Source organism: Maylandia zebra, linkage group LG17, assembly GCF_041146795.1.
Source record: "Maylandia zebra isolate NMK-2024a linkage group LG17, Mzebra_GT3a, whole genome shotgun sequence".
Classification (NCBI taxonomy): domain Eukaryota; kingdom Metazoa; phylum Chordata; class Actinopteri; order Cichliformes; family Cichlidae; genus Maylandia; species Maylandia zebra.
Genome location: NC_135183.1, coordinates 1,425,515 through 1,448,712, shown reverse-complemented (window position 1 = coordinate 1,448,712; position 23,198 = coordinate 1,425,515). Strand labels below are relative to the sequence as shown.

Sequence of the window (23,198 nt, the reverse complement as noted above, 5' to 3'; positions counted from 1 at the left end):
AAATGTCACGCGATCCATATCTCGCCTAAGTGTGAAAGTTATCTATAATCTACAACGTCTAAAATAACTTTACATTACGTTACTTTAAATTACTTTAGTTACAATAGAAAAAAAAACTGGTGCGAATGGTTGTCCGTGTCTATGTGTTAGCCCTGCGACGGATTGGCCACCTGTCCATGCTGTACCCTGCCTCTCACCCTACGACATCTGGGATAGGCTCCAGTCCATCTGCAACCCTGAAAAGGATAAGCGGAAGAGGGAGGGAGGGATGGATGGATGGATGGATGGATGGATGGATGAATGGATGTGATGGATGGATGGATGGATGGATGGATGGATGGATGGATGAATGGATGTGATGGATGGATGGATGGACAACAGAAAATGGTAGGGCTGTAAACAGGAATGGGTAAAAGTGGGGAAGAACAATCTGGAACAGCATACTAGTGCCTTAAAAATGTGAAAGAGGTTACTGCATATTATTGCTGACTGAGTTGATGTTTCGTGTCCTGCAGCCTGGCCTTGCTTTCAGCTCACATGCTCTTACTATACAGGGAGTGCAGAATTATTAGGCAAGTTGTATTTTTGAGGAATAATTTTATTATTGAACAACAACCATGTTCTCAATGAACCCAAAAAACTCATTAATATCAAAGCTGAATGTTTTTGGAAGTAGTTTTTAGTTTGTTTTTAGTTTTAGCTATTTTAGGGGGATATCTGTGTGTGCAGGTGACTATTACTGTGCATAATTATTAGGCAACTTAACACAAAACAAATATATACCCATTTCAATGATTTATTTTTACCAGTGAAACCAATATAACATCTCCACATTCACAAATATACATTTCTGACATTGAAAAACAAAACAAAAACAAATCAGCGACCAATATAGCCACCTTTCTTTGCAAGGACACTCAAAAGCCTGCCATCCATGGATTCTGTCAGTGTTTTGATCTGTTCACCATCAACATTGCGTGCAGCAGCAACCACAGCCTCCCAGACACTGTTCAGAGAGGTGTACTGTTTTCCCTCCTTGTAAATCTCACATTTGATGATGGACCACAGGTTCTCAATGGGGTTCAGATCAGGTGAACAAGGAGGCCATGTCATTAGTTTTTCTTCTTTTATACCCTTTCTTGCCAGCCACGCTGTGGAGTACTTGGACGCGTGTGATGGAGCATTGTCCTGCATGAAAATCATGTTTTTCTTGAAGGATGCAGACTTCTTCCTGTACCACTGCTTGAAGAAGGTGTCTTCCAGAAACTGGCAGTAGGACTGGGAGTTGAGCTTGACTCCATCCTCAACCCGAAAAGGCCCCACAAGCTCATCTTTGATGATACCAGCCCAAACCAGTACTCCACCTCCACCTTGCTGGCGTCTGAGTCGGACTGGAGCTCTCTGCCCTTTACCAATCCAGCCACGGGCCCATCCATCTGGCCCATCAAGACTCACTCTCATTTCATCAGTCCATAAAACCTTAGAAAAACCAGTCTTGAGATATTTCTTGGCCCAGTCTTGACGTTTCAGCTTGTGTGTCTTGTTCAGTGGTGGTCGTCTTTCAGCCTTTCTTACCTTGGCCATGTCTCTGAGTATTGCACACCTTGTGCTTTTGGGCACTCCAGTGATGTTGCAGCTCTGAAATATGGCCAAACTGATGGCAAGTGGCATCTTGGCAGCTGCACGCTTGACTTTTCTCAGTTCATGGGCAGTTATTTTGCGCCTTGGTTTTTCCACACGCTTCTTGCGACCCTGTTGACTATTTTGAATGAAACGCTTGATTGTTCGATGATCACGCTTCAGAAGCTTTGCAATTTTGAGACTGCTGCATCCCTCTGCAAGATATCTCACTATTTTTGACTTTTCTGAGCCTGTCAAGTCCTTCTTTTGACCCATTTTGCCAAAGGAAAGGACGTTGCCTAATAATAATGCACACCTGATATAGGGTGTTGATGTCATTAGACCACACCCCTTCTCATTACAGAGATGCACATCACCTAATATGCTTAATTGGTAGTAGGCTTTCGAGCCTATACAGCTTGGAGTAAGACAACATGCATGAAGAGGATGATGTGGACAAAATACTCATTTGCCTAATAATTCTGCACTCCCTGTATTTGATCAGTATTATGATGACCTCTCACAAGACTTCCTCTTTTCTGTCTTATCTCTGTGATGTGTTCACAGTGAGGATGTAAATAATTAATTCAGAATATTTACTATTTAAAAAGTAATTTCAAATGTACAAATATAACTGTAATAGGATAGCATCTTGCTAAATGACTGATATTTGTTGCACTTACAGCCTGAGGTGTTCTCTGGGATGTTAACCATTGCACTTTACCAAAGACAAAATGACTAATGCCCTGCGATGCTGCAAACTTTGGTATCAATCCAACACCAAGTAAATACAGGGCCAGTACTACAGATTCTACTAAATCATTGTGCTTGTTACTTTTCACAATAAGTTTACAATATTGAACACAACAAAATGCACCTTTCAGTTTTTCACGTATTTTTCAACTAGTTGTTTTGTTTTGTTTTGGGGTCTCTTGTCCTGCAAACAGGAGGAGCAGACAGAGAGAATGTGCCACAGATACAAACCTCACTTTTTGTTAAGCAGCTAATTGTTGGGGCTTTCTCTTATAGTCACTTTGAGGCAGTTGTTGCTGTGATTTTGTGCCTTTAATCCATAAAATATTTCCTTATAATCTGCAGCAGTGATAGGAATTATACAAATGCGGTTTCCATGTATAGCTTGGTCAGGGGCAGGATCTTGTAGCAAGCAGGGGGAGGAAGAATGATAAAGTGAGAATGTGCTACCACCTTAAGCCATTATTGGTTACACTTGGACAAGAACCATGAAAACTGAACACTGTAAAATTTAACTAACTGAAAAAATAAAGCAAGTCAAACATGCGAACACAAACCAAATTCATTTTCTTTTTTATATGTCTCAGCATTAACTTATTTTGGCTTGTTAGCCAAAAGTAACTCATAAAGGAGCTCTGTGAGTGCCTACATCGTAGTGAATTGTTGTTACAGTCTACTTACAGAACTTCAAGTTCACTAAAGTCCTTTAGGCATCAAACCATTCTGGAAGCTTGCTTAGTTTGTATTTGAGGAAAAACTATGAAAGAGCTTCAGAAAGCCTGATGAAATACTGCCCATCCATCCATTTTCTTTAACTTATAGTAGCTGTCATAGCGTGAGAGGCAGGTGCACTCTAGACAGGTCGTCAATCTGATTGATCAGACCATTTTAAAAATGATAAGGAAGTCTGACTCCTTGGAAGGACAACGTAAAGAAATGTGACTCAGAAACTGTTGATTCTGTTCATCTGGACGTAGCGTTTTGTGGGAGAAACGTTTCGTCACTCATCCAGGTGACGTCTTCAGTCTCAGCTGACTGCAGGTTTCAATCGTATAAACAGGACATTTGCATAATGACTGAAACCAGCCCACTGAAGGAACAAAGGGCTGGGGGGGTCAGTTCCTTAATCAGCTTTGACAAAAGTCCAGCTGGGATAACCACAGTTACTCAGGGCCTTCTTGATGTTCTTCTGCCTCCCTGGCTGCTGTGTCAGTGGGGATGGTGTTCGCTCTGTGTTGTAGCGTCCTGATGACGCCCAGTTTGTGCTCCAGTGGATGATGAGAGTCAAACCTTAAATACTGACCCATATGCGTAGGTTTCCGGTACACGTCAGCTTTTAGATGTCCCCCATTACTGATGGAAATCTCACAGTCTAAGAAGGCTAACCTGCCACTTTTCATATCCTCCCTGGTGAATTTGATGTGTCGGTCCACCAGGTTACTGTGATCCGTGAAATGTGGAACGACCTGAGATTTGATTTTCACCCAGGTGTCATCCACATACCTGAACCAGTGGTGGTGTTCCAGGGTAGGATAGCAAAGCCCTCTTTTCCACTTCTTCCATGTACAAATTGGCCACGATGGGTGAAACTGGGAGCCCATGGCACACCCATGTTTCTGCCTGTAGAACTGACCCTTGTATGTGAAGTAGGTGGAATGAAGACACAGTTCAAACAGACTTGGTCGATGCTGAGAGCGGTCCTGTTGCTGAGGTTGGGGTCATCCTGTGATCTCTTACAAACTACCAACGCTTCTGTGACTGGGATGCAAGTGAAGAGAGATGTAACATCGTACGAGACCACGGTTTCATCTGCCTCTTCATGCAGCAGCATTTTGTGTTCATAAACAGACACTGTGCAGGTTGCAGCTCAGCAGCTGTCTTGAACACCAAACTGAGTTACTGTTTATGCTCCTAAGTGCAAAGAGCAGCATAGAAGTGGACAAAGATAAGGATATAATAATGCCAGTTGTCTTTAAACAGCTGCAGGTCTTACTGACAGTACATAGTATAGTACTTTAGCCAATCTACCAAGAGTAGCACAGATTAATTTGTCAGATCTGATGAGGGTATGTCTAATCTACTTAATCATAAGTGCAGTCTGTTATGCATGAAAATGTGCACAATTTCTGCTCTGTGATATTGCAACAAGTGTTTATTGAACTAAAAAAAATGGTCTCTTGCACAATCAGCACATAGTATGCTTTCTAATGTTTGTAAAAAGTGCCAAATTAACCTACACAGTCTCATTTGTGTGCGTGCTGCTGACTATGCACACAAATTTAGTCTTCTGTGGTCTTTACATAATTTTTTTTTGCATGTTTTTTACTTTATTTTTGTGATGGACTTAAAAACTGGGAAGGAAAATCAAAAAGAATTGCAAAAAGACATCATATTGGACACTCTCTCCCATTTCCCTCTAATGCTCCACATTAAATTCTACTCTACATCAAAATCGACTACATCGACTACTGAGCACCATTTACGTGCACATTTGCACGTGCACTTTGTTGTCTGCTGTCTGTTAACATGAAAAAAAAAAGTCTTCCTTAGATAGTTAGATAGTTAGTTTTTGTTAATTTATGTTGTAATTCATGTTAGGTCAGTCTGTCTTGTCTCTGCTAGCCAGCTAACTAGGCCTCTTAGTTAGCTAGTTTAGTGTTTTCTGTTTATTTATGTTGTAAATTTATGTTGCATGTAGCACCTTGGTCCTGGAGGAACGTTGTTTCGCTTCACTGTGTACTAACTGTATATGGGTGAAGTGACAATAAAGCCAACTTGACTTGACTTGACAAGCATGAATAGCTCAGCTCTAAACATTTGGAATGACCTAAAACAATGTGCTAACTGTTATTCATTCACTGATTCTGACTCAAACAGCCAAGTAACAGCAAAGAAACATCAACTATTAAATGGCCGACTTACTAAATATTTATATGATAATACAAAGATTCTCCTTCACAAGTTTGTGTTATCAAACAAAATGAAAACTTCCCAAATGTTCACAGCATTTCTTCAGTTAATCCTGACCGAATGTGTCTTAAAGTACAGTACAGTGGACGTGGCTCTCTTTAACTCGCCGTGTGTTTTCCAGGCTTCGTTGAGCGGGCTGAAGAGCTCGTAAGAACAAAAAACAAAAAACGTTTTAGGACTAAAAAACAAATTTAAGCTGTTACGTTATTGCATCACTGCTGAGAAACAGTTTATTTGAAGAGTTCCAGTCAGGTTTCAGAGCTCATCACAGTGAAGCTAAGAGACAGATGACACGTGGATCTCATTAGGATAGAGATTTGTGTTGGTGTGTGGGACGGTGGTAATTACAAGCCAGTGCATTTTGGGTCATTTTGTGGAGAAACACAAAAATAATATAGGAATAGTGCAACAAATGGCTTTCTCCTGGGAGCAATTAAGTAAAGTACTGTATTTAAGAGTTCTGTTTAATATGTGTAACATACATTACTGTTTTTTTGACTAATGACCCCAACACTTCACAACAAAGACAGGAAAACATCACAAACATTTGACCACACAGTCTGCAGTTAATGGTCTTTGATATTACATTACATATTATTTTGAGAAAATAATAAGAATAAGAAATATTGATAATGGCATCAGAGTTGCTAAATTCTTATAAATTCCTGTTCATTATTATCAGACTGTCCTAAAAGCTCACTGAAAAGCCTTTGATCCAAAACACCTGAGAGAGTACTGACAGGGACATAGCTCTCCTGTACTGGTTTCACTTCACTGGATCCTGTTAAATTTAAAGTCCTTGTCCTCACACACACAAGGTCTTGAATAATCAGGCACCATGTTTTCTTAAAGACCTCATAGTACCGTATAAGCCCAATAGAGCATTCTGCTCTCAGTCTGATGGTTTACTAGGGCTTCCTGAGATATTTCAAAGTAAAAATGTAGAGTCTTCACCTTTCAGGACACTCTTCTGTGGAACCAGCTCCCAGTTTGAATCCAGGAGATAGACACCCTTTCCTTTTTAGATTAGATTTAAACGTTCCTTTTTGACAAAGCATAGTAGTTTATATATATAGTGACTGTTTCTTGGGTCAGGTGAACATGAAATCTCTCTTAGTTATGCCCCAGAAAGTTGATTCTGTTCATCTGGACTTGGGGAGAAACGTTTCATCACTCATCTACATGACGTCTTCAGGGATCAAGAAACAGACCTACAGGCCACTGTTCTGCTGCTAGTTTCAGTCATTGTGCAAATGCATTGTTTACAAAGGTTGATTAAACCTGCAGTCAGCTGAGAATGAAGAAGTCAGTTGGATGAATGACGAAACGTTTCTCCCACTGAAAACGCTACGTCCAGATAAAGAGAATCAACTTTTGGGGATTTCCTTACCTGGATATTTATATTCCACTTTGCATTTCATTAGTTATTACTGATTTCTGGCTCTCTTCCACAGCATGTCTGTCAGGAAGGGCAGTGGCTCTCCCTCCATGAGCCCAGTTCTGCCAGAGGTTATCGTCTTGTGTTTGCTCATATGAGATCATCTGCTCATTGGGTTTATTAGGGTCTCTACCTTAAACTATAAAGCCCTTGAGGCCTTATATTGAATTGTATTAACTCACATTAAGCATCACAATCTAAAGATAAAATGTTTTCCAGGAACATTTCATGTTTCCCATTTGAGCATCACTATCATTGGCTATACCATCATTCCAATAGCAAAACTGCCATTTTCATTCTGTGATTTTCAGTGAAAAAGTATTTGCCCCTTTCCTTCTGTTAGGATCTGCCCAGCTGACTTTGCAAAGAGAGACAATTGAGAAGTATATTCATGAGAAGTATATTCAGGCCCACCTCATCTCTAGTGGGCGTAGGGTTGTTCTTTGTGGACAAAAAGGATAGGACTCTCAGGCCATTTATGGACTTCCTTAGATCACTGTAAAAAAAAAGAAAGAAAGAAAGAAAGAAAAGAAATACCCACTGCCAGGAAACAGTTCTGCTTTCAAGCCCCTCCATCTTTACAAAGTTGACCTCAGTACCATTTAGTCAGAAGGGGACAAGTGGAATTCAACACACCACTGGACTACTTTGAATACCTGGTGGTGCTTGTTGGACTAACGAAACACTCCCCCACCATGTTTCATGTCCTAGTAACTGATGTCCTCGGACACTTTCTGAACATCTTTGTATTCAGCATGCTGCAGCAGTTAACTGAGATCCGTCTCTATGTGTTTCACACACCCTCAGTAACTTTTCTAAGTTGTGTTTTCAGAGGACTTAGAGGGGGTCGAGCAACATTTTGTAATATGGACTAACCATAGGAACTTGACTTATGTGCAGAACACCAAAGGCAGAATTCAGGCATGTTGGTCTCTGCTCTTTGGTTGTTCAGCTGCTCCGTTTCTTATCATCCAGGGTCAAGGAATATAAAGCCTGATGCCCCTTCCCATGAGTTTTCACTTGATAGAGATGATCTTAAGCCAGAGAGCGTTCTTGCATGCTCACACACAGTGGGGAAGATAATCCTGGGAGTTTAAGCTGGATCCTTGTCACAGGCCTTCTTCCATAGATTCTCTAAATCAGGACATTTCATAGTTCCTTCTCTAAATTATCAAACTCCTGCCACTGAAACGTTTAATCTCCATCTTGAACATGTTTTCAGGCTCAATGGCATTCCTTTGGAGATTGTGTCAGACCGACAACCCGCTTCATATCCCAGTTATGGAAGGTTTTCCATTCACCTCTCGGAGCCAACCTGAGTTCCGGATTTGCGGACAAACAGAAAGATTAAACCAAGAGTGGAAGGCAGACCTCCGCTGTGTTGGCTCAAGTAATGGACGGATGGATTGAATGTGCGCATAAGTCACTTACCTCATCTGCAACAGGTCTCTCTCCATTCAAAGTGCCCCTAGGTTACAAGCCTCGCATGTTTGTGGGCACAGACAAGAGCCCGCCTTCTCCACACAAATGAACAGAAAGGACGTCTCGCTGGCCTCCCTGCTACTCCCAAGGTGAGAGAAGGGTGGTTCTCCTGAAATCTCTTTCTAGGACTCTCCGCTGTAAAACTAAAATTGCTCCAGGATACACTGAACTTTTCACATGTCGCAGTTAAACCGTGTTTCTTCCAGTCCACTGCGCTCTCCAACCAACTGCGTACCTCCCGCCAGCTTGTATTCGACGGCAGCCTGCACACAGTGTTTGATGGATTGTGGATGTCTGGCACCGGGAGCATCCGTAGTTGATCGGGAGGAGTATGGTCCTGTTTAAAACTGCAATCCAATCAATTTTACACTCTGCTTATACATGAATACCCTCCAGTGTGGCTGAATTAAAATACTTCTGAAAAGAAGAACGGGGCAAACTTTCTCCACAGCGCTGTGAAAGACTGAATGCAAGATATTGCTAAAGATGCTGCTAAGGGTGGTAAAGCAGTTATTAGGTTTAGGGGGCAAATACTTTTTCACACAGGGCCAGGTAAGCTTGGATGGATTTTTCCCTTAAATAAAAGAATTATTTAAAAACTGAAAGTTGTCTCCTTTGGTTATCTTTGTCTAATATTTACAATTTCTTAATGATCTGAAACATGTAAGTGTGACAAATAAGCAAAAAAAGTAACCAGGTAAAGAGCAAATACGTTTTACAGCAGTGTAGAGCAAAGGCCGTTACAACCTAATCATGTTGTGAAAGCGACACGAAATTCATAATTTTCAAGATATGAACTTGTCATGTACAAACCGAACATGTTTTTGTGAAAATTATCTCCTCAAAGAAAGCACTGTGAAGAAAATGAAGTCAATATGAAGCCATGATGAGCTGGTACTGATGTTTCCAAACGAGAAGGAATCAGTTCATCCAAAACTCACAAGAAGGAAGCAACAGGGAGAATTTCAAGGTTTGCTTCAGGAATTGAAGCTGTATCATGGCCACTTTCTTACATATCTTAGGATCATACTGGGGCTGTTGCAGCTTTTTAGCTACCGAGTTTTGCCTCTGAGGAGGCAGTGAAATCACTTCAGACACAGAGCAGCATCTAGCTACTTGTCTCAGGTAAAATTGTATTATTCTACAATTTGTATATTCAGTACTGGTGTGCACGTTGAGTCATGTGTGCACTTGCTCAGATCTGTTGATTAGGATCAGAAAAAATGATCAGACTACATGGTCAGTGTCGACGGCTGCTCAGGTGACGCTATTTAGTTGACTCAAAATATTTTTAATGCACACAGATGTTACACATCTGGTGTGTAAATGCCTGAACAATAGGTTTTATGATGTGCAGATGGGTTTCTTTATTCTCAGCATCTAGATCTCCTGCAAGGTGGCATACATTGTTGTGGTTGTATTTGTATTCAGTGTATTCAGTGGTTGTGTTTTCTTCATCAACAAAGGCTAGGGTGGCTGTGGGGTTCTGTGACTGTCTTACTGAATTCAAAATGTTCTGTCTACCGTCCTAGGTTGTAGTCAAAATCCTCGGCTGAAACACAAAACTGAGTGATGAAAACAGTCAAGAGAAATAATTTTATGGAATGGAATCAGTTTTCAGGCCCCTCCTCTGTAGAAGAAGCTTCCAGTTTGGATTAAGATCAGGCTTCAAACTTTCCTTTTTGCAAAAGCATATAGTTAGGGCTGCATCGGGTGACCCTGAATCCTCCCTTAGTTATGCTGCAATAGACGTAGGCTGCCGGGGGATTCCCATGATGCATTGAGTTTTTCCTTTCCAGTCACCTTTCTCACTCACTATGTATTAACAGACCTCTCTGCATTGAATCATATCTGTTATTAACCTCTGTCTCTCTTCCACAGCATGTCTTTATCCTGTCTTCCTTCTCTCACCCCAACCAATCACAGCAGATGGCCCCGCCCCTCCCTGAGCCTGGTTCTGCCGGAGGTTTCTTCCTGTTAAAAGGGAGTTTTTCCTTCCCACTGTCACCAAGTGCTTGCTCATAGGGGGTCATATGATTGTTGGGTTTTTCTCTGCATGTATTATTGTAGGGTCTACCTTACAATATAAAGCGCCTTGAGGCGACTGTTGTTGTGATTTGGCGCTGTATAAATAAAACTGAACTGAATTGAATTGAATTGAATTGGAGGAATAATTAAACACAGAGCTTGTTTGCCACAGTTTGTCCAATAGCCTGCCTACATCTTCATGCCTATGTGGCAATTCTTTTTCCAGATCCATAAAGTTTTGCATTGGATTTTGACACCTCAAAATTATATTCCCATCTGGACTGACTGGGAAAAGCTTCACATCATGATTATGAGCTATTTTTATCCTCCTTATCAAGACTTGGTTTGGTGCTCATGACATTGGAAAAAAGGTCATCATCATAATTATCTGTGATAGAAAATGTAAATTCTGGAATTTTACAATGAATTTTATTCCACATATTCACATTTATATTAGCACTATCACGAGCACTATCATGTTTAGTGTTGCTCAAACTGCAAATCTACGACATCACTGGTCAGTTACAGTTATTGTCTTAGAACAAATAATTTGATGTTGCTAGTTGAGCCATGTGCTTCAAAAGTCAAGATTCAAAACCAATGAACCATCATATGAATTAGACTTGTTGCCTCACAGCAACAAAAAAGTGTTTTGTGTGCGGTCCACGGTGAGAGTTCACTGTGGACTGCACTCTTTCTCCACTGATGTCTTACCGTCAGAGCGGTGGATGCAGGTATGCTGGTTGTCACTGAGGAAGAAGCCCTCTGTGCACATACACTCATAGCTCCCCATGGTGTTAACACACACTTGCTGGCATCCACCGTTGTTGTCCAGACACTCATCCACATCTGTTTGGATGGAGAGATACAGAGAGAGAGAGACATAAAGGGAAGTGAGCAAGATAAAGTCGGCCACGACAGCGTGCTGGAATAACAGCCCATTAGACTTCATAAATAAACTTGTGTCAGTGAGAGTTTATGTGCCGGGAAATGTCTGATGAGACGGATGACACCAGAGTCAGGAATGCGAGGGCCACACGCACACGTGCACACACAGACTGGGAGAAAGGGCAGGCACGCTGTCCTAAGGGGCCGACCCTGGCACAGCGGGCGGCCGAACCAAACTTCAGGCACTGTAAAAGGGGGTGACAGGGGTGTGTTGGTGTGAGTGTCTGCATTGTGTCGTTGCGTCTATGTGTGTGTTAGTGCACACTGGTGGTGCACGAGTGTGTTTATAGGGCCCGACTGTGCTGCTGAAAGGCCAGTAAATTTCCAATGGGGCATGTTGATGGGCCTGAAGTGAACTGGAAACATGTAACACCCTTGACTGACTTTAAGAGGGATCAAACAGGGCCACCCCTGTGTGTGTGTGTGTGTGTGTGAGAGAGAGAGAGAAAAAGAGACTTTGCATTGTGTTTAGTCTGAGGTGGTGAAGTTGACGTAACAGACAGTGCAGACAGGTTACACAAACACAGGCAGAAGGAAGGACAGACAGACGAGAGGCGATGTCATACGTGCTGGGAGACTGAGGGGATCAAACATGGAGCTTTTCTTTCTGTTATAATTAGTGCTGTCAGTGGCAGTGCTGTTGCCCCGTGCGCGGGGCTGCACGGCGCTAACGCGTTAATGAGCTAACTGCGCTAATGCGTTGAAGCTGTTAATGCGGTTATGGCGTTAACGTCATTTTAACGAGATTAACGCTGACAGCACTAATTATAATTTGTCAAATATTTTCAGTGGTTGACAGGTCTGGACTTTAGGTAAGCTAAATTAGACTGTTATTAGTGAACCTTGCTTTAAATATACATATATATATATATATATATATATGTATATATAAAAACACCCAGCACGCCCCTGCGGGCGGTCTATCCTTCCAGCTCGGGTCCTCTACCAGAGGCCTGGGAGCTTGAGGGTCCTGCGCAGTATCTTAGCTGTTCCCAGGACTGCGCTCTTCTGGACAGAGATCTCCGATGTTATTCCCGGGATCTGCTGGAGCCACTCGCCTATCTTGGGAGTCACCGCACCTAGTGCTCCGATTACCACGGGGACCACCGTTACCTTCACCCTCCACATCCTCTCCAGCTCTTCTCTGAGCCCTTGGTATTTCTCCAGCTTCTCGTGTTCCTTCTTCCTGATATTGCTGTCATTCGGAACCGCTACATCGATCACTACGGCCGTCTTCTTCTGTTTGTCTACCACCACTATGTCCGGTTGGTTAGCCACCACCATTTTGTCCGTCTGTATCTGGAAGTCCCACAGGATCTTAGCTCGGTCATTCTCCACCACCCTTGCCCCATGTCCCATTTTGACCTCGGGACTTCCAGGTTATACTCGGCACAGATGTTCCTGTACACTATGCCGGCCACTTGGTTATGGCGTTCCATGTATGCCTTGCCTGCTAGCATCTTGCACCCTGCTGTTATGTGCTGGATTGTCTCTGGGGCATCTTTACACAGCCTGCACCTGGGGTCTTGCCTGGTGTGATAGACCCCAGCCTCTATGGATCTTGTACTCAGAGCTTGTTCTTGTGCTGCCAGGGGCACGGTATATATATATATATATATATATATATATATATATATATATATATATATATATATATATATATATATACCCTGCACGGTATGTACCACCGGCAGATAGAGGAGGTGGCTGATATCCAGAAATCCTACCAGTGGCTGGACAAAGCTGGACTGAAAGACAGCACAGAGGCACTAATCATGGCAGCACAAGAACAAGCTCTGAGCACAAGATCCATAGAGGCTGGGGTCTATCACACCAGGCAAGACCCCAGGTGCAGGCTGTGTAAAGATGCCCCAGAGACAATCCAGCACATAACAGCAGGGTGCAAGATGCTAGCAGGCAAGGCATACATGGAACGCCATAACCAAGTGGCCGGCATAGTGTACAGGAACATCTGTGCCGAGTATAACCTGGAAGTCCCGAGGTCAAAATGGGAGACGCCCCCAAGGGTGGTGGAGAATGACCGAGCTAAGATCCTGTGGGACTTCCAGATACAGACGGACAAAATGGTGGTGGCTAACCAACCGGACATAGTGGTGGTAGACAAACAGAAGAAGATGGCCGTAGTGATCGATGTAGCGGTTCCAAATGACAGCAATATCAGGAAGAAGGAACATGAGAAGCTGGAGAAATACCAAGGGCTCAGAGAAGAGCTCGAGAGGATGTGGAGGGTGAAGGTAACGGTGGTCCCCTTGGTAATCGGAGCACTAGGTGCGGTGACTCCCAAGCTAGGCGAGTGGCTCCAGCAGATCCCGGGAATAACATCGGAGATCTCTGTCCAGAAGAGCGCAGTCCTGGGAACAGCTAAAATACTGCGCAGGACCCTCAAGCTCCCAGGCCTCTGGTAGAGGACCCGAGCTTGAAGGATAGACCGCCCGCAGGGGCGTGCTGGGTGTTTTTATATATACATATATATATATATATATATATGTATATATATACATATTTGCAGAATGTAGTTTGGCATTGTCCTGCTTAATAAAACAAGACTTGCCTCTGATGAGAGTTAATACATTTAAGTTTATAATGTTCTACCTAGCTTACATAAATGGCAAGCAAAGCACACCAGCTAACCTCATCTCAAAGCAAATAAGCCATCCACCCATATCCTTCTGCTTGGTAAAGGGCAAGAGACAGGGTACACCCAGGACAAGCTGCCTATCTTTCACTCACCAATTAACCGGACCCATCCATATCTTTGGACTCTGGGAGAAAGCCAGAGTACCATGACATGGAAGCTCCACACACACAAAAAGCCCCAGGCAGGAGCTGAACCAAGGATCTTCTTGCTATGATGAAACAGTACTAACCGCCACAGCACCTTTAAAACAGCCATATTTACTCCAATTCAGAAAGGAACACTTTGGAAAGTCTGTCATAACGAAAAGGAAAGCTGGTAATTATTTACACTTAGAAGAACCTTTCAGCTTTAGTAAAATGAACACAGCACCTTAATTTCTAATGTCAGATAAGAGAGTTCAGACAATAACTATCAAGAGACAGGTCCATAGGACCTTCACATATACCTTCCACTGAATGAACGGATGTCTTTGTGAGTTCCTGTATATTAGCATGAGACCCGCTGCTCTGCACAAACGATATACTTCTGTTCAGTATCAAATGTAAAACTCTGAGCATAGTGTGACCAGCCTGTCTGCTAGCATCTGAAACTGTGATTTTGCTAAGAGGTTTTTCCTCTTAGGTACAGGTAGGTCTTTCCTCTTGTCTCTTGCACTGTTTACTAAGGTCGCCCCCCACATGGTGTTAAAGAGAGAGGCTCTTCAGGGAATACAGAAAAACAAGAACAAGAAATGCACCAGACATGACACTCCTCTAGTTACAGAGCCCTATATTATGTTCATTTAAAGGGAGGCCATAAAAAAGAGTACATATGTGTAATATATGGGCCGCTGTGTTGGTGGGAAATCATTTATATAGTTTCCAGCTTCGAAAAAGCATTTGCAAACTGGAACTCTGTCTTTGTAGTAACTGCTTGAATGACATAAACAACACAATTAGGTCATTCTAAAGATGTATTATTGGGGTGGCTGTAGAGTAAGTCAGTGACTAATCGGAAAGGTGGTGGTTCGGTGCCTAGCTTCTCCGGTCTGCATGCAAGATCCTGACCTCGTGTTGCTCTCTGATGTATCCATTGGTGTTTAAATATCAGACAGAAAGTACATAGTACTCGAGCGGTTATTTTGTGTTTAGTTTGTGTGTGCATGACATCATATGATGTCAGTGATATCATATCACTAACATCATCAAATGTCCTCATGGACTCCTGCTGTAGCAAGAGACTACCACAAGGTGGTTTTGACTAGTTTGGCAGGTGCACATCCCTCTCTCTGAGCGTGCTAAACCACAAGATGCAATCACAAAGCTTAAACTGTGAAAAATGAAACTCCATAGACTCGACTAGACTTCAGACTTTTATTCTACTGACCTTAACTGCACTGCATTTTTACCAAATGTAGGCTACTGTAGATGGCGCATGAATGGGAGTCTAGACAAGCATTGTGTCCTGGCCTTATAAATGCATGAGCTTCCAGTAAATGCGTAAATAAAGTGGTTTAAGAATAGCACAGAAGTCACGTTGTCCTCGCTGAACCCTCAGCTTTGTTTTTATTGCACTTCCTAACACTATTTCAAGCAAATCTCATGGTTTAATGCTTGTCATAATATCACTGGTTCATTTAGTTTCCAGGCTGGAGAGGGGGAGGGAGTGAGGACAGAGAAAGAAGAACTGAAGCTGTGTCCAAGTCTAAGTGATCTCTGCCAACATTTCTGCATGAACAAAGGCCAGTTCCAAAATGCACTCGTCTGTTTTGTTTGATTGCGCTTTGTAAACTCGTGTAAAAGTTTGTTTGGACACAGTGACAATGTGCTTCTCACATCAACTGAGAGGCTGAGGGAGGCAATTCAATTCAATTTTATTTATATGGTGCGAAATCACACCAGCTTCCTCAAGGTAATTAAGGCAAGGCTTAAAGCAAGGCAAGTGGGGTGAAAAACAAAATGGAAAAAGGCACGGAAAGGTAAGGGGGGTAAAGCTTGTAATTCATAGTTGCGATACAGTCATGGGGAAAAGAAAGTACACTCTCATTCAGACAGCATTAAAAATATAAAAACCAGTGGGTACATAGTGGATCCTAAAATTATCTATTTGCCATCTATCAGCATCAATATATGTAACTGCTAATAATGTACGTCTTAAAATGTAAAGAAGAGATTGCGAGAAATACCGTTCAACTTGTAACATCCTAAGTTGCATTATTTGTCCACTAGAGGGCACTCTGCAGCTTCCTTCTTGGTAACGCGTGTGGAATGCTACAAACGTAACAACCTGCTCATCTGAACAGTCAGGCAAAGCGTAAACAAGTAAATAAATAACTACACATAATAACCGTTAGAGAAATTTGTTCATGTTTTGCATATCTAAATCAATCAGTATTCTGATTTAGAATATTGGCTTTTAAAGTTTGAATTTATTGGCATCAGTCTTCCTATATCAGTCAGGCAAAAGCAAACCACATATTAACCAAAACACCTCAAACCAACAGTCGAGCACAATGAGGATGATTTTGCCTTGATTTGAAGAACGGGACAGCGGCACAATCCCGTTACTGAAACCTCTGTATACCAAAGTATTCTTAATGTGAAGCCAGCTAAAACTGGGCCAAAAAACATGACAATAATCCCAGGCATGCCATCCACATCAACTCTACAAGAATCACTGTGCAAAAAAGTAATCTGATTACTTTTTTCAGGTAACTTGACCAACACTGCTCCTGACCCAGCGTTTTCAGTTCTTTGTGATCTTTGGATTATGTCAGGTTCATTTGTGATTTATTCTACGGTTCCTAGGTTTTGATCCCCTGCCCCTCATGTTTCTCTGTGCCTTCTGTTCTGTGTTTAATCTTCTCTGCCTGTATGTTCCCCCTGTGTTGTTGCCTATGTGAGTTATTGTGCTTTGCTCCCACTCCTTGTGTTCCGTGTTTTCCTCTCCCCTTCGTGTATTTCTTCATGTTCTCTCCCTCTCTCTCTCCAGGCTGTCTGTGTACTTCCTGTGTTACGTTTAAAGTCCACATCTTGGTGTCAGCGTTTCTAGTTTCGTGTCCTCCCCGTCCTGTCAAGTGTAATTGTTCTCAGCTGTGTTCCCTGTGTGCTTCCACTTCCCTCATTACCTCCTGTGTATTTATGTCAGAGTCTCCCTCTGTTCCGTGTCGCGTCGCCCCTCATGGCTGTTTCCCTGTGTTTCCTCGCGGTTCAGTTAGTCATTTCCCAGCTTGGTTTAGTTCTGTTTTCCCCGTTCTCCTGCAACAGAGCAGTGCTTTTGAGTTTATTCCTCGTGTCTCAGTGAGTTTGTGTTTGGGTCCAATCCCTGCCTGCACACAGCTGGAACATGACAGTTCCCAGGTCACTGGGATAGGCTTCAGCTCCCCTGCGACTCTGACAAGGATAAGCGCAAGAGAATGGGTTCATCTCACCAATGAGGTATCTTCCAAAGTCTGTTTATTCTCTTTTGCTGGGCAATATGTGCACTGTTAAACTTTGGAAGATGCCCAGAAAGACTTTCACAACCCAGCCTTATAAATGACTATGTACAAGTACTTTTTTACTGTGGTGCATTTCTGTGTCTTATCTGTTGGTGCAGATATTCCACCAACAGCATCTCTTCCATACATTGGAAGTTGCATGCAAGTTTGTGTTTCCCCATGCAGACCTTGTCTTTTACATGTTGGACTGCTCTGTGACACACTGTCTCTGATGACTGCCCCACTGTGCAGTCACCTCTCAGATCTCCACATGAAATAAAAAGAACTTGTCGGAACAAAAATAAACTGAAGCGAGAGCGCCAGACATTCACAGAGGGCACCGAACCATCGACACATTGAGGCCAGCTGCGTCTAAGCCAAAGCCAAATAAATAAAGTCAAAAGAAGAAAGGAGCTGAACAGGATCACTCTTTAATCAGAACAAAATTAAGCAATCTTAAATCAATTAGAGCTCGACTCGTTGACACGGTGCATCTGGAAGACTTCCTGCAGACTCGCACACGTCTGTTGCCCTTTTTCTTTTTTCTTGGCTCACTTTTTCAAAGTGCAGTTTGTCATCCCAGGCTTCTTCAAAACACCACAAGTTTCTGAGGTTTCTGAATGTCATTCTTTGGGTCTGTTAAAAACCACGAGTCGTTATTGTTTTCCACAGGCAGGCCCAGAGAGTGTGAGAAAAATGAGAAATAAATTGAGAGTGAACTTTGAAACAAACAAGCTGGATAAAAATGTTGTTTTCATATTATTCTGTTGCCCTGTGATGGTGACCAAACACCGCAGTCAACTTACCACTTCCCCGTCAGCTTTGATCATCGGCAACCTCTCCTGCTGCGAAACCACACAACCTGAACCCGAAGCTGATCGGACCTGAAGACATATGTGTCGCAGCAATCGACATTATTCGCCAAGCTATGATTAATGAGTCAGAAAGCAGAGCAGTGCCTGTTAGCGACTCTTTCACCAGTCATGGAAGACATATGACTTTAATGTACAACATCTTTGCACTTATCACAGCTGATTCAAGCCACAGCACTGACATACGATGTTATGACAACTTGTAATATGAGAGCCAAGACACTATCTGTCTATGAATCAATAGTGTTCATATACAAAACGAGTGTGCAACACATTTTCTATACAGTAAATGTGCTGAATGAGACACTGGAGAGTGAGACATTATAACAAATACTGCCGTTCTGGTTGATGGGCAGCACGAAGAACAAGACTGGAGCTCGGCTTTAACTGCGGTTTGATGTTAGGCCAACACGTCACTCTCCGAAAGTTCTGTTTATAGGGTTACCATGCATCGCAGGGCACTATTTATCTCTTTAGCTAGCGACGACAGTAAACACGAAGCATCAGAGAGTCTCCATGAGTCAATACACAGGAACGTAAACTGCAGTGTCATATATCTTCTCAAAGTGGGCTTAATGTAGATGGATTCTATGTAACACACATCATATCTGAAGTATAAGCTAATCTTCTGGATCTTTGGTGGCCAAACAATGCTGTTCCCTTTTGGCTTTATGAGTTTTCAAATGGAAAATTCAAGGACCGCATTCCAAAATGAGATATTGTCCCACATTTGCAAAAACATCTGGGATCAGAGTAAGCCACACATCACAGGGCTACTACTAAACATGTGAGTAATCCCAACACCTTTGCCCACAAACTGACTGGATTTGTCTCGTTTGAATTCCTTGTTTTCAGCTGAACTTTAGGGAATAAAAAAGTTCAACAGAGGTCATACAGAAATGGCAAAACCACCAGGTGGGTAAAATAAATGGCAGCAGCCCAAAACAACATCATTCCATCTTGCAAATTTAGTAAATTATTTTCTGTTTCATGTTTAATTGCTGAAGACGCGTCTAATTCTATAAATATACCAGTGCCAGACCACAGTAGATACCATTTGTTGTTAAATTGTTTTTTAATGAGCAAACCATTTATAGAAACAATTAAGACATAAAAGATCTAAGAACAATTTTATAGTAAGTTATACACTTAATTTACTGTAATCGCATTACAAATGACAGATCGTTGGAAAGGCACACGAACTGTAGATTAGGAAATCCATTTGACATTTTTATATTCTGTGTAGCAATGGTGACATCACCACAAAGGACATAACACTGCATTAAAAAAAGCTAACTTCACTGCAACCTTCACATTTCTGAAGGTCTTGCCTCTCGTCCATACATTTAACCCCAACGGTCGAAAATGTTCCAATTCAGAGAAACATTTTCATGGGCGTGACTGGTTTCTTTGGTTTCTCCATTTAAAAACAACAAACCTTTACCATCGATCACGTCCCCCACTGAGCCACTTCAGGGTGCCGCAGTAGTTTCCTAATTTATTTTCACTTTGTACGCATCTGGCAGGGAGACAAATACTGTCATTACACACCTTTGGGGTCATTTGTATATCATGGTGTTTGGGATTATTGCCCAAACATCAAAGTCCTGGTGAATGATGGGACGCGCTGAATATTTCTGTTTGTCTGTCTCAGTTGTATTCTCTTTGCTAAAGATGTGGAACAGCGTCACATGAAAATGGGTCTGCATTTTGAAAATGTGACTTTTAGTTTGAACAGTGTTTGTGTAGTAACGCTATATTTGCTTCTTAAACGAACAGAAGAACATTTCCTTATCCTCCTTTTAGCTGTAACAGGTGGCAACATGAGGGAGTAGATGAGTAACAATTAACAAACTCTCTCTCTACAGATTTATACTAAATGCAGAGAATGCCTTTTATTGTCACTATACATGTGTACAATCAGACACAGAGATACAGAGATCTCCTGCTCAGTGCAGACATGGGCTGAGGTGCACAGTTCTACAGCACATATGAACAGTGTTCAGAAATATCCAATGTACAAATATACAAAAGAAAAAACCTAGATACATACCTTTAAATACAGGCATGTATTCAGGTATACTTATAGCTGTTAGCATAGCTGTTTCTGTTCACATTTGTAGCTGCTGATGTGTTATAAGACAAAGGTCAGCAAACAGAAAGATTTCGAAACATGCTAAAAACATGACAGAGAAAGATGGGAGGATAAAAAGAGCATGTCACAGATCAACAGAGGAAGCACTGGGCGAAGAGATGGAGGTGAAGAAAAACTCAAATAATAGAGTGAGAGAGGACTGTGAGGCAGAGATACTGGGCACCATCAGAGAACATGCTTTCAAAATAAAGGCATGGAATATTTATGAACAGGAGAATAAAAAGAGGGAAAAATGGCTAATCAACAAGAACAGAGAACTAAATGACAAATGCCAAAATACAGAGAAAAGGACAGGAATGCAGAAATTAGGAAAGGCAAACAAGTAGCTGGTAGCGGTCTGACTGTGATCACACACATCGTGCATCTGATTTCACACTTTACTGCCTCGTTTGAACTCAGTAACCTGGTTTTAATTAGCAGCAGTTCATAACAGCCAGTTTCAGTCACCATCTAATAAAACAAGTCTCGCACTGATTTCCTGTCACTGGGCTGCAAAGAGCGACCGATGACAGTTCCCACAGCAGTCAGTTGGTATCACTTGAATTAGTGGCACAAACACGTGCGGTGAAATGCCACAAACCACATGCCCTCTTTTTAAGGCTAACCAAGCTAGCGGCACAGGATGACAAGCCAGCAGAAAATAAACAACACATAATTATGGTGACAGCTTCCCACCAACCCACTGCTCCACATGTAAAACTGCCATGTTCTCAGGGAAAATCTCTTTAACAAGCATGGGCTGCTGCCATTATGTCTCTCTCAGCCAGTCACATTTAACACATTTCGAAAGAGTTCAAGTCTAAAACCCGAAGAAACTTGTGAGAATCGATTGAAATGCAGTTCCTTTAATGACCACTAGATGCTGACTTATAATGAATTAAAAGGAATATAGAATAAGAATAGCTCGTGCAAGCACAGCGCGCCCTCTTAGTGTTAAATGACAAGACAATGAGGGGAGAAAAACAATGAAAAGTTGGAAAGGTGTAAAGTTCTGTAGTGTGAAGAAACCTTTAGCGTGTTAGCAAGGAAGCCTGATGATGATGGAGAGGGGAAGTCCTGTTTCAAACAAGTGCAGGCTGCACCAGCACTGTCTGGGAAATCAGTCAGTTGAATGAAAGTACTGCATTTAACTGCATAAATATTTAATATTTACAATTGATAGAGCTGGTCGTCAGCAGTGTTGGTCAAGTTACTTGAAAAAAGTAATCAGTAACTAATTACTGATTACTTCCCCAAAAAAGTAATCCCGTTACTTTACTGATTACTTATTTTCAAAAGTAATTAATTACTTAGTTACTTAGTTACTTTTTAAAAACACGATTTACAACCTGAAGAGGTGATAAAGCGATAGATCTTTCAGCCCAATTCTACTTTTTCTGCATAATCCATCATACAAAATGTAATCAAATGGAAAAGTCTCTTTTTAACTTGTTTTATTAGTTTTAATCTTTTAACTTTATGCATCAAGCAAAAATTTAATTATCTGCAACATTCTGACTGGAAGAAATTAGTTTAACATTTAAACCTATTTTCTGCACATTCCAGCACATAAAATAAAATATTTTTTGTGTTTACATCTATTTGAAAGAGTGAGTGTAAGTAAAACACAGCAGAAAATAAATAAAGTCAAAGACTAGCGGTCCTGTTGCTCTATTTTCACCTGTATAGCAGGAGTGGGGCAGGCGGAGGTTTACCCTGGTGCAGGTGAGCCGCAGCGGTCAGTGGAAGAATCCGCGAGTTTCTCTGTGAGTTTCCCATTACGTCATAGCTACTCGTGCTTGTTGGAAGTTTAGGGGTTTTTTCGCTGTAAAAAGAAGTTTTCTCCCCACGCACAACGGACGCTAATGTTTTTGTCACTTTTTATGGAATCAAACTCAAAGTAAGGTCAGTGCTTCCACGCTTTAAACGCTGCACGCTCATACTCTCTCCCACACTCCATATATGATCCATTGTTGATCCGCACACAGCTGTTGTCACTAACGGCGCACTCGCTTACGTCACTGTCATGAGACACTCTCGCAAAAAAATCACGGTTTTAGTAACGCAGTAACGCAGCGTTCCTACGGGAAAGTAACGGTAATCTAATTACCGTTTTTGCAATAGTAATCCCTTACTTTACTCGTTACTTTAAAAAAGTAATCAGATTACAGTCAGAGACAGCCACACAGTGAGTATAGAGTATGATCTGAGCTACCTTACAGACATATGATAGATGTGGGTGATCACAAACACTACAAAACAAACCAGGAAGTCAACTGAAGCATCAACCTTTCATCATAAGGCTGTTTTGTTCTTAGTTTCTGAAAATTGATCAACTTTCCTCTCTTTGTCATGTGTGTCATGTGTTTGGTAGTGCAGTCAATGTTAAGAATGTAGCTCAATAGACAGTGTAGTTAATAATGCCTTTGACCATGTTTGTGCATGAAATTAAATTCTAATGGCAAACCTTCAACTTTAGCTTTAACTCTGCTCTATATCAGCTGTCTGAGAGTCATTCCTGTGAGGTGAATCCACAATTCAGCAGCTAGTCTCCACTGGCAGCTGCTGCCTTAGCAATCAATCTCTCACCTAGTCTCTCTAAAAGTTTAAAGAATGAGTTACAACACTTTCAAATGCCAAACATATCCCAGCAAAGACACACGAGCATCTGGAACGACTGTTCTTATGTTTCTGACGTTACTTTGTGGTCGTCAGTCAGCAGCACAGGACCGATGAGATAAAGTGTGTTTGAGCACATCCACGCAGTCCTGCATGTTACACGGGGCAGGAGAAAAAAACACAGAAGTCTAGCTGACTGCAAGTGGATAACAGAGCAC

At 41.9% G+C, this 23,198-nt stretch overlaps 1 protein-coding gene across 2 annotated transcripts in view; it reads right to left on the bottom strand.

Moving 5' to 3' along the window:
- scube1 (signal peptide, CUB domain, EGF-like 1) overlaps positions 1-23,198 on the bottom strand; it is a 118,064-nt gene that overhangs the window by 71,329 nt on the left and 23,537 nt on the right. For both annotated transcript variants that reach the window (XM_076875747.1, XM_076875748.1), the window contains exon 4: positions 11,006-11,140. In XM_076875747.1, coding sequence (XP_076731862.1) covers positions 11,006-11,140 — 135 coding nt within the window. The remainder of the gene's footprint in view (positions 1-11,005; positions 11,141-23,198) is intronic.